Source organism: Mandrillus leucophaeus, unplaced genomic scaffold (assembly GCF_000951045.1).
Source record: "Mandrillus leucophaeus isolate KB7577 unplaced genomic scaffold, Mleu.le_1.0 Scaffold368, whole genome shotgun sequence".
In the NCBI taxonomy this organism is placed as follows: domain Eukaryota; kingdom Metazoa; phylum Chordata; class Mammalia; order Primates; family Cercopithecidae; genus Mandrillus; species Mandrillus leucophaeus.
The window spans coordinates 2,239,560-2,251,284 of record NW_012103898.1 but is presented as its reverse complement, the minus strand read 5'-3'; the positions used below and the strand labels follow the sequence as shown (position 1 = coordinate 2,251,284).

The following is an 11,725-nucleotide window of genomic DNA, read 5'->3' as shown; positions in this document are numbered from 1 at the left end:
TGTGTTTTTTACCCAGGAGGAGTGGGATTATCTGGACCCAGCTCAGAGAAGCCTGTATAAAGATGTCATGATGGAGAATTATGGAAACCTGGTCTCACTGGGTAAGAATCTGCTGTTTCTCTAATTAAAATATCTAAGAAAGTAGAGAGAAATCAGACGAACAGAATATTTGGACAGAAACCAGTACCAAAACTGCTTAGTTCCAAAGTTCTGATTCAAACCTTTTAGCCATTAATTGTTTCCATACCTCTCATCCCTAGCTTCCTTGAAGTGACCAAACTGCAAGCCTTTCGGGCATCCTGTCTTCGTAATCTCATTCCCATATTGTTCTGTACTTTCCGTCCTGGCTCATCCTCCCACAGCTTTCCTCCCACCCCTTTTCACTCTGCCTTCTGGAGCCCCTTTTCGTCTTCACATAATGTTCCTTACCTCCTGGCCTTAACTGAAAGCTGGCACTTTCCCAAGGACAACGTTTCTCTGGCAGTTTTTCAAGTGGGGGCCGCTTATTCTCCCACATCCGCCTCCTTCCCCATCCTTTGTGTCAGCGTTGGAAGGGGGAAGTTATTGTTCACTCAGCTTTTAAATGCTGTCCCCAAAGCATTAGTTTTCCACCTTCAAACAAAATCTCTCCCTCTTTGAGGTCTCAGCAGTCTTGCTTTTTCCACTCAATTCCTTTTCACTATCTGTCAACTTTTTGTTTGGTCCTTCACACATAACTTTGTCACATGTTTCATATCTATTTTAACTCATGCCATGGATGACCTAGTTAATACTTCAGCCTCAGTGGGTCTTACTTCAGGGACCCTGCTTTTCATTTTCACTCAGCACCTTACATCATTGATCATAGCAATTTTGTCATAACAGGCAAATCATAAATCCCAATACCCTATTCTCTGACCAGTTATTCAGCAATGGAAGTTTATTGACTAACTAGACAAGGGTAACCAAAACAGAGAGGCTTTCTCCCCTTATGGAGCATACTACAACTTCTCTTATCTTTACTACTCCTTTCCACCTAAACCCACTCGTTATTAACGATGTTTCCTGTCCCTTGATGTCTCTGTTTTTTCACCAAGGTGTCCATCCTCTCTGGACTTGTCTCCCCATCTAATGACCAGCAAGCTCACCTGCCAGCCTGTCACTATTCTCTACCCATTCTGCAAACTTCAAATCCTGTGTTTGTTATAAAATGCACCTTTCCCTCTTTCCTACCCGAATTGCTAAACATAGCAGGAGAAATTCTCTAACCAAAAAGATTGATGTCCTGTATATAAGTATGGCCTTTTTCTTCTAGTCTCCACTGGGGTTTTTATATCTTAGCAATATGTTTTGTCCTTGATATGCTCACTGCCCTGTTCTTTTTAGTGACTATTCCAAAAGCTTATCCATCATTCAGTAGTGAAGCTCACCTGTTTCTCAGAGAAAATAGGGGCCAATAAGCACGAACTCTCAACTTCTCTGCCTCTTATCTGCACACTTAAAGCTGCTCTCATCTTCTCACCTTTCCAGAAACCATTAAGTCATTCTTTGTTCCCTTATAGTTTCAGTCTCTATTTATTCTCCCTTATTCTGATGATTGGTATGTTCATAACTCTTCCAATAGGAGAAAAGAGAGGAAAAAAGAAAAAATCCCTCCTATGAGCCAGACTCTCCCTCTTGCTGCTGCCTATAATTTACTGCTTGTTCTCTTCACAGTCAGGATTTTGTAAGAGTAGTTAATGTGTGTTCTGTACTTCTTTACCTCCCCTTGTGTCTGAGCCCCTTTGTGTTGCCTCTAATACTCCCTTTAAATTGTTTAACAGTGATCTGTAACAACATCATTGTCAAATGCAGTAGACCCTTTTGGGACCTTATTTTATTCGACCTCTCCATGAACATGTGAGAGTCTTTATTGTTTCCCTCCATTGGCTTGCATTCTCAGACTTCCCCTCAGTCTGTACTCTTTCCCTGGGGGACCTTCCCTACACTCAGGTCATCAGCTACCACTCTGTGAAGATAAGTCCCAATTTTTTTTTTAGAACGTAGCCTCATTCTATTGCCCAGGCTGTAGTGTAGTGGTGCGACCTCAGCTCACTGCAGCCTCCACCTCCTGGATTCAAGAGATTCTCCTGCCTCAGCCTCCTGAGTAGCTGAGATAAACAGGTGTGCACCACCACACCCAGCTAATTTTTGTATTTTTAGTAGAGAAGGGGTTTCACTGTGTTGGCCGGGCTAGTCTCGAGCTCCTGATCTCAGGTGATCCAACCACCTTGGCCTCCCAAAGTGCTGGGATTATAGGCATGAGCCACTGTGCCTGGCTCAAATCTTTATTTCCACCTAAGAAAAGTAATGTGGAACCTAACTGCCTAAGTTTAAATCCTGGTTCCACCACTTACTTAGCCTGGTGACTATAGTGATTTAACCTCTCTTTGCCTCAGTTTATTTTTTTATAAAATGGAAATAATAATAGCACCTACCTCATAGGGTTACTGTCAGCATTAACTAAATTAATACATGTAAAACACTTAACACACTAACATGTAGTAAGAACAATATAAATATTGACTTATATTGTTGTCATCATCTTCTCTGTTGAGTTTCAAATTCCTAGTCATCTTTTGAAGACCACATGAGTAACTCAAACCTGGCAAGTTTCAATCCATTAAAATCAAGGGCCTTCTCTCCAGAGTTAAGCACTCCTTTCATTGTTTTACCTTGTATATACTCCTGCTATTGAATTTATTATACTATACTACAATCATTCTATATGTGTTACTTTTCTAACCTCACTGATTGCTGTGAGGATGGTAAATATACCTGTTTCATTTGATTTCTCTAGCACTTAGCACAGAGCCAGGCCTATATTATATGCTTCTTAAATATTTGTATGACTAAGTGCAGTTAATTTCAGACTTAGTATCTCTTAACTGGATTATTGCATTAACCGCTAAACTACCCCCTTGCCACTAGTCTCCTTTTTAAAAATATATTCTCTCTACTGCCACCAAAGTGATTTTGTATTAGTTAACTGTGTAAAACTTCTGATGGTTCCTGATAGCTTAAAGGATAAAAATCTTAATTTTTTATCATATAGGACCTTCCAAGTATAGCCTCTGCCTATCTTTCTTGCCTCACCTGTTTTTTCCTGCACACTACTTTAGTCTTCAGCCATATCAGCTGTTGATGTGTGTGTGTGTGTGTGTGTGCGTGTGTGTGTTTTAATATGCCATGTTGTCTCTCAGTCACTGCCAGATTATCCATACATACGGTATTCTGGTTGATAGAACCAAATAAGTGCCCACATGTAAATACCATATGTACAAGGTGTGACAGTGTGCCCATAGATGATCTTGTACTTGTAGGCTGTCTTCTTTATTGCAGCTTAAATACAGCTTTCCGTCATTCATCATTTATCTTCCCACAGTCTTTTCATCCTCCTCAATAGACCCTATCTCCAGCCCCTTGGTGAGAGCTCCCTTGATAAGAGATCACTATTACTCTACTGTTGCAATGCTTCTACTTCATCTTAACTGCTTTTCATAATGCAACTCTCGTCTAGCTTTATAGTTTTGGCTTTTCATTCATACTTTTCTTGTTCAAGCTTATTAAAAAGAAAAACAAACCTTCAATAGCTACATCAATGATACGGTTGATAGCTTAATTTCTCAGATCTTTGACATCTTCAGTTTTAATGACTCTTTCCGCAATGACTTGCAGATTGCCACCTTCTTACTGTGTCTTCACATGGCAGAAGAGGGGAGAGAGAGAGAGCACGCAAACATTCTGGTCTTTGTTCCTCTTTTTATAAGAACACTAATCCCATCATGGGGGCCCCACCATCATGAGCTCATCTAAATTTAATTACTTCCCAAAGGCCCCACCTCCAAATACCATCACATTGTGGATTAGGGGTTCACCATATGAATTTGGTGAGAACACAAACATTCAGTCTATAACACTGTTTTATCTCTTTTTTTCTCCTTGACAATTTAGTCTTTCCTCGTATGTTCACATACTTCTGTCCTTTTGGCTTCTGGTTTGATAGGTTACAGTTCTAGCTACCTTCAGAATAACTAGTGACTTCAGTTTCAATTCCAGGTTCTTTGGTGAAACCCACTTTGAGTCAACTATCTATGTAGAAAAATTGGCTATGAGCACAGGATGGGAAGATACTGCATAAGCATTACCAAGCCCAGATCTAATGGAGAGTCATTTCAAGGCTGCTCTGTGTGGAGCCTTACACTTGTTTTCTTCACCTGCCTATCCTGTTGACCTATTTATTTTTATGCCAATGTCATTGTTTTATTTGCTTTAACAATATATTATATGTTATGTCTGGTAATATAAGTCATTCTTTAATAATCTTTTTCAGGATGTACTTCACTAGTCTGCCTTCTTCTAAACTTTAGAAGTATTGACTTTTTTATTGGTTCATAAATGATTTTTGATTGGAATGTGATTAGTTTCATAGATTGAAAGGAATTGAGATCCTTATAATATTGAATCTCTTTACCCATGTGGTTAACTCTGTTTAACTGTATCCTTTTGTCTTTCAGAAAAATTGTATGGAATATTTTTATGGATCTTACACATTTCTTATGTTTATTCCTAGGTTTTATTTTTTTTGTTACTATTGTGAAGAGTTTATCATTTCTGTATAATATTTACTAACTTTTTTTGTACTAAGAACAAGCTTTTTAATCTTGTTATGATTATATTTTCATTTGCCTATTTCAGGAATTTTAGGTATACATTCATATCATCTTCAAGTAATGATAATTTTGTCTTACTCATTTGAATGAAATTGACAGAACAGTATCCACTAATCCAGCTTATATAACTGAACAAATATTCTGGAGAGACTACCTTCTCACAAAGAATTTACAATCCAGTGGAAGAGACAAATAATAAAAAGTTAAAAAAAAATGCAGTGTAATCATAGCAATAATAGAGTTATGGACGAGGGCTGGTAATAAAAAAATGGAACACCTAGATCTGTCTAGTGGACTTAGTAAAGGCTTTGTAGAGGAATTGTTGCTTTAAACTTAAAGATTGCTTTGAATCTTAAAGTGAAACCAAAAGTTTGCCAGGTAAACAGTGTTGAGGGACATTTAGTAAATGAGATATGTAAAGATAAGACATGAAAGAATGTAACACAAACAATTTGCCTATATAAAGTATGATAAAATAGGTAGGAACATGACTTAAGGCTCAGAGACTGTGTCATGAAGAGTTGTATCATAGCAAAGAGCTTGATTCAATCCTAACGGTGATGGGGAGCTGCTAAATCTACAGGTGATGACATGGTAGAATTCTGTTTTATAGAGATCTCTTCTCAGATCAGTAAGGCGCATATAATGTGTTGGTAGTCTGAAGACTGGAGCCAAAGATTGTAAGGCAGCTACATGATTGTGAGGGTTAAAAGGTAAGTGCTAAAGATAAATCCAGGATTTGGATGATTGATTAACAATAAGAAGAAGGGAGAAATACAGGATGATTCCTGCTTTGAAACTGTAGGATAATGGATGATGGTGCCTTTCAGGAGATAATTAAAGGTGGGGAAAGGCATTAGAGCAGATGATGATGACCATGTTAATTGTGAGCCCTTTGTGCGGCATTTAACTGGAGATGTCTGGAGGGTGTATATACAGAACAAGTAAGGATGTAAATGTGGGTAACAATAACAAAAATCAGTTGACAAAGGAAAAGAAATAAATAAGGTAAATTTATCAGAAAAGGCCAAAGAAGTAGGGAATGAAATAAAAGAATGTAATAGCGTAGAAACCAAAAACAGATAATGTCAAGAAATTGGGGTGGTCAAAAGTGTTAGGTGCTGCTGAATAACATAAGAACTGAAAAATGCCCGTTTTAGGCCCGGCATGGTGGCTCACTCCTGTAATCCGAGCACTTTGGGAAGCCGAGGTGGGTGGATCACCTGAAGTCAGAGTTCGAGACCAGCTTGGCCAACATGGTGAAATGCCATCTCTACTAAAAATGCAAAAAAAATTAGCCAGACATTGTGGCAGGTGCCTGTAATCCCAGCTACTTAGGAGGCTGAGGCAGGAGAATCGCTTGAACCCAGAAGGTGGAGGTTGTAGTGAGCCAAGATCGCTCCATTGCACTCCAGCCTGGGCAACAAGAGCAAAACTCTGTAAAAAAAAAAAAAAAAAAAAAGCCCATTTTTAAAAAAAAATTTGAGTCATTGGTAATCTAATGGGAAGTTTCTCTAGATACTGGAAACAGAAACCAGATTTTGCCATAGGTTGCAGAATAGGTTAAATAGGAAGAGGTTGGGCATGGAAAACATAAGAAATAGAAAACCTCGGTGTTAAGATTTTGTTTCAATGCTTGGCTTTCATAAAGAGAAGGATTTCAGGTTCAAGATAAAATTGGACGTATTTATGTAATGGTAGGAAAGTGTCAATAGAGAGTGTATATTGAAGAAAGAGGAAAGGCAGAGGATAATTAAGCAAATGCCCAGAGGTGAGTGGAATCGATAAGGGGTGGATGGATTAGCTTTACATAAGAATCAGATGTATCTTTACGTACCATTGGCAGATAATTTTATAAGTAGAGGACAGAAAGTTTAGGGAGTTCTTTCATGTTTTTTCATTATGTGAAAGAAAATACAGCCCACCGAAAACAAATTTGAGAGGGGACACTATAAGTAGCCTTAGAAGAAATAAAATTTCTAGTAGTTTCTTAGAGGGATAGGAGAAGGTTATTTTAGAATAAAATAATGACTAGTTTGAAGTAAGCAAATGGACAATTCAAAGATGACTCCACAAAAAAATTGAGAGAAAAGAGAATGTATGAAAAAGGAGCTTGTTTAGGGCCAAATATAAATTTGGTCATTATTGAATCTTCTGGTGGAATTATCTAATATCTATTCCAGCAAGAGATGGAAAATCAGGAAGATGTCAGAAGCAGGCCTAAATGTACTATATACCACTCTGTTATATGATAGACCACTGTGCTGTCTTTTCTTCAACACATCCAAGATTTTCATTTCTCAGATGTCATGCAGCCTCTCAGTTAGAACAAGATGGTGAACCTTGGGTCTTACATTGTTAGAGAGTTTAGAATCACTTGTACTTGCGGTATGATTTGTGGTTGGTGAAGTCATAAGCTACCACAGACTGCCCTTTTTGGTTGTTACTCCCACGAACTCTGACCATGTTTCTTAATACTTATTTTATTCTGCATCCCAATATCATAGACTCTCTGTCACCTAACCCTTTATTATTGTTTTTAAAAGCCATTTTGTCTCTTTATACAGGAATTGCTTTTTACTTAATATTTTCTTTATCATATTATTTTCTTTCCCCATTTTTTACTTAACATCCATTCCATTTGATGGGGGGGGGGGTGGGCTTCATGTCTTATCTCTGAATCCTGACTGATTACAGTGTTTCTGGAGTGCTTTTGATGGGCAGTGAGTAAATGCTTGTTAATAAATGAATTATGGTTTCCCCTGGATCTTTGTCTTTTATTCTTCTTAACATCTTTTTTTATTTTTATTTTTATTTTTTTGAGATTAGGTCTCACTGTATTGCTTAGGCTGGTGTGCAGTGATGCAAACATGGCTTGCTGCAGCCTCAACCTGTTGGGCTTAAGTGATCAATCCTCTCACCTCAGCTACCTGAGTAGCTGGGACTACAGGTGTGTGCCACCATGCCTGGCTACTTAAAAAAAAAATTTTTCTTTTTTGGTAGAGATGAAGTCTCACTGTTGCCCAGGCTGGTCTCAAACTCCTGAGCTCAAGTGATCCTCCCCCCTCACTCCCCCAAAATGCTAGGATTACAGGCATGAGCCACTATGCCTGGCCATTAGCATCTGGTCCTTTCTGTTAATTATTTGGTCTGATCATACTCCAATAATGTTTTTTCATCCTAAATTTTCCTGAACTTAGTGGGGATTTTTTTTCATCCTACCCTGTTTTCTTTGATAGACTGATTAATCCCACCTTGACTGGATTTGTTTCTTTGTTTGCCCGTTTTACTTTGTTTCTCCTTGCTTCAAAGACCTTGATTGATCTTTGTATTTCCTGTTTATTATTCCAGATGTTTTGAACAGAGATAAGGATGAGGAGCCAACCGTAAAACAAGAAATTGAAGAAATTGAGGAAGAAGTGGAACCACAGGGTGTAATAGTTACAAGAATTAAAAGTGAAATTGACCAGGATCCTATGAGTAGAGAAACCTTTGAACTTGTTGGTAGGTTAGATAAACAAAGAGGAATCTTCTTATGGGAAATACCAAGGGAATCTTTGACCCCAGAACAGAGAATGTTCAGAGAAAACACTAACATTATCCGTAAAAGACCAAACTCAGAAGAGAAATGCCATAAATGTGAAGAATGTGGAAAGGGTTTTGTCCGCAAGGCCCATTTCATTCAACATCAAAGGGTCCATACTGGTGAGAAACCTTTTCAGTGCAATGAATGTGGGAAAAGTTTTAGCCGCAGTTCATTTGTTATTGAACATCAGAGAATTCACACTGGGGAAAGGCCCTATGAGTGTAATTACTGTGGAAAAACCTTTAGTGTGAGCTCAACCCTTATTAGACATCAGAGAATCCACACTGGAGAAAGACCCTATCAGTGTAATCAGTGTAAACAGAGCTTCAGCCAGAGAAGGAGCCTTGTTAAACATCAAAGGATTCATACAGGTGAGAAACCCCATAAATGTAGTGACTGTGGGAAAGCCTTCAGTTGGAAATCACACCTTATTGAGCATCAAAGAACTCACACTGGTGAGAAACCTTATCACTGTACCAAATGTAAGAAGAGCTTTAGTCGAAATTCATTGCTTGTTGAGCATCAAAGAATTCACACTGGGGAAAGACCCCATAAATGTGGTGAATGTGGGAAAGCCTTTCGATTAAGCACATACCTTATACAACACCAAAAAATTCACACTGGCGAGAAGCCTTTTCTTTGTATTGAGTGTGGAAAAAGTTTCAGTCGGAGCTCATTCCTTATTGAACATCAGAGGATCCATACTGGTGAAAGACCTTATCAATGCAAAGAGTGTGGGAAAAGTTTCAGTCAACTTTGCAACCTTACTCGTCATCAGAGAATCCACACAGGAGACAAGCCCCATAAATGTGAGGAATGTGGGAAAGCCTTTAGTAGAAGCTCAGGTCTTATTCAGCATCAGAGAATTCACACCAGGGAGAAGACTTATCCATACAATGAAACTAAGGAAAGTTTTGATCCAAATTGCAGTCTTGTTATACAGCAGGAAGTCTACCCTAAGGAGAAATCTTATAAATGTGATGAATGTGGGAAAACTTTTAGTGTTAGTGCTCATCTTGTACAACATCAAAGAATCCACACTGGTGAAAAGCCCTATCTATGTACTGTCTGTGGGAAAAGCTTCAGCCGTAGCTCATTTCTTATTGAACATCAGAGAATCCACACTGGTGAGAGACCCTATCTGTGCAGACAGTGTGGAAAAAGCTTTAGTCAACTTTGTAATCTTATTCGACATCAGGGTGTTCACACAGGTAATAAACCCCATAAATGTGATGAATGTGGAAAGGCCTTTAGCCGGAACTCGGGTCTTATTCAGCATCAGAGAATACACACAGGAGAGAAACCTTATAAGTGTGAGAAGTGCGACAAAAGTTTCAGTCAACAGCGCAGTCTTGTCAACCATCAGAAGATGCATGCAGAGGTGAAAACCCAAGAAACCCATGAATGTGATGCTTGTGGTGAAGCCTTTAATTGCCGCATTTCTCTTATTCAGCATCAGAAATTGCACACAGCATGGATGCAATAAATGTAGAGCGATACATAAGCTCAATTTGATTTGAGACTAGTTACCCAAGTGCAGTTTTAGTATGGCTCAACGTGGGTCAAATTTGGTGATAAAGCAAATTCTCCTTGGCCTCAGACAAATGGTTTCTAAAGATTCTGTGAATAGTGGACCACTGCCCATGAGCATCTGACTTCCCTTACTCTTTGTTTGATGATGATAAAGACTTAGTAATTTATCTAAGTATCTTTAATAAATCTTTCAGCAGAGAGATTAAACCTAGGTTCAGAGCATGGGCGCTCTGAGGGACAAAGTAGGATTGCTATAAGGGAGCTGGAGCAGCTGATATTGGAAAACTGAGAAGAATGATTCAAAGAGTCTTCTGTCACCATCTCATATTGTGGTTCTTTCAGTTCCATGATATGTTTGGCTCTGCATGCCAAAGTCCAGTGATTAAGCACATATAAGTTGTCAAGGAAACAAAGCCCAAATGTTTTTGAAATCAATATACAGTTTTTGTCCTTGTTTAAGTAAGCCAGATGTTTGGCATGTGAGTTAAAGGCAGTTCCAATGCCTGATGGTTCCCAGATCTATGAGATGAGTGGACCATTAACCTTACATGTAAAGATTATGTTAGTAATTAAGAAACCTAACAAAGGTGTTACCAAGGAACCTTTGGGAGTGCCTTTTTTGTTTCTCAAGATGGACCCAAAAAAGTGGAGGAAAATACTGTTCTTTTGTGCCCTCCTACCTGTGAAAGATATTTGTAGTCCTATGTGAATGAGCTTATTCCTCCACAACCAGGTGCATATAAAAGTGTACATATTTTGATTGCCAAGAATTGGAAATGAAAAGACCTGGAGTCTATGCTAGGAAGCTGAGATATTTTGGTATTGCATTGGTTTTTATGATAACTAGGTTTTGCATGCAATTAAAAATCCTTATTTCTTGTTCTAGGGCTTCCCTTAGTTAATGGTTATTATAAAACTATTACTTCATCTGTTTTAACCATTAAAACCTGTTTTGTTTTTTGCTTTGTGTAAGAGTTGTTACTTGAGTGTAAAACCAATTCTGTGAAAAGTATTACTGTATTTTTAAAATTAGAATCAAAGATAGGAAGGAAATTGCTCTCATTCGTTCTGTGTGTGACTAGTTAACCTTTTCTGGAGCAGCTCAATTAAGCCCAGGTTCTTTAGTTTCTGAGTATAGAATTCCAAATTACCAGAATTCTGTAATTCCAGCTTCCTAGTAGTTTGAGCAAATGACCCCTCCCTTTCTCCTATACCTTAGTCATTCTAAAAATTACCTCCAGACTTTCATCTTCCTATCTCTTTATGTGTGTACCTGCATGTGAGTGTGGAGATTATGATACATGTATAGAAAAATAGATATCTTTGTGCACTCCCTTATTCAAATTAGGTACTCATAGTTACTATACAGCTGACATTTAAAAACAATTTGTAGTACAAGGAAAAGTACAAAAAACAACATACTGCACCTGACTCGTCCATAAAATTATCCTGCCCTGGATCTTCCCAGTTGTACTTATTTTACACCAGTTCCCAGATCAGGATCTCAACTAATGAGGTTCTTAGACCTGTTCTCAGTATTTTAAAAATCTATCATGTATGTTTTCACTGCATGTACACTGAAACACAATTCTTTGCTTTTTCTTGAAGTCACATCAGTTTCTTGTATGGTTATCTTCCATAGCAGAAGCACTGGCTGCTGTTGACCTCATAGTAGTTTGACCCATGTTTATATGAGGTATTCCTACATAATTTTTAATATCCTTGGACATGAATCTGGAATTTATGGAAATTTCATAATTTTAAGATCCTTGGACAACTCAGAACTCCAGTAACAGTTAACAATTCTTGACTGCATGTACAAATCATTGCTTATAAAAAACATAGCCCCCTGAAAAATCATTTTTTAAAATTATACTTTAAGTTCTGGGATACATGTGCAGAACGTGCAGGTTTG

General features: G+C 38.1%; 1 protein-coding gene across 8 annotated transcripts in view; it reads left to right on the top strand.

The window, feature by feature from the left end:
* Positions 1-10,777, top strand: part of ZNF189 (zinc finger protein 189) — a 13,694-nt gene extending 2,917 nt beyond the window's left edge. For 4 of the 8 annotated variants that reach the window (XM_011990044.1, XM_011990043.1, XM_011990042.1 and 1 more), the window contains one exon: positions 8,043-10,777. In XM_011990044.1, the coding sequence (XP_011845434.1) occupies positions 8,043-9,763 (1,721 nt within the window). In that variant the 3' untranslated portion in view covers positions 9,764-10,777. Of the gene's footprint in view, positions 1-16; positions 102-7,520; positions 7,642-8,042 lie in introns of all 8 variants that reach the window. The other 4 variants (XM_011990047.1, XM_011990049.1, XM_011990048.1 and 1 more) reach the window with 4 other exon arrangements.
* The last annotated feature ends 948 nt before the right edge of the window (positions 10,778-11,725 follow it).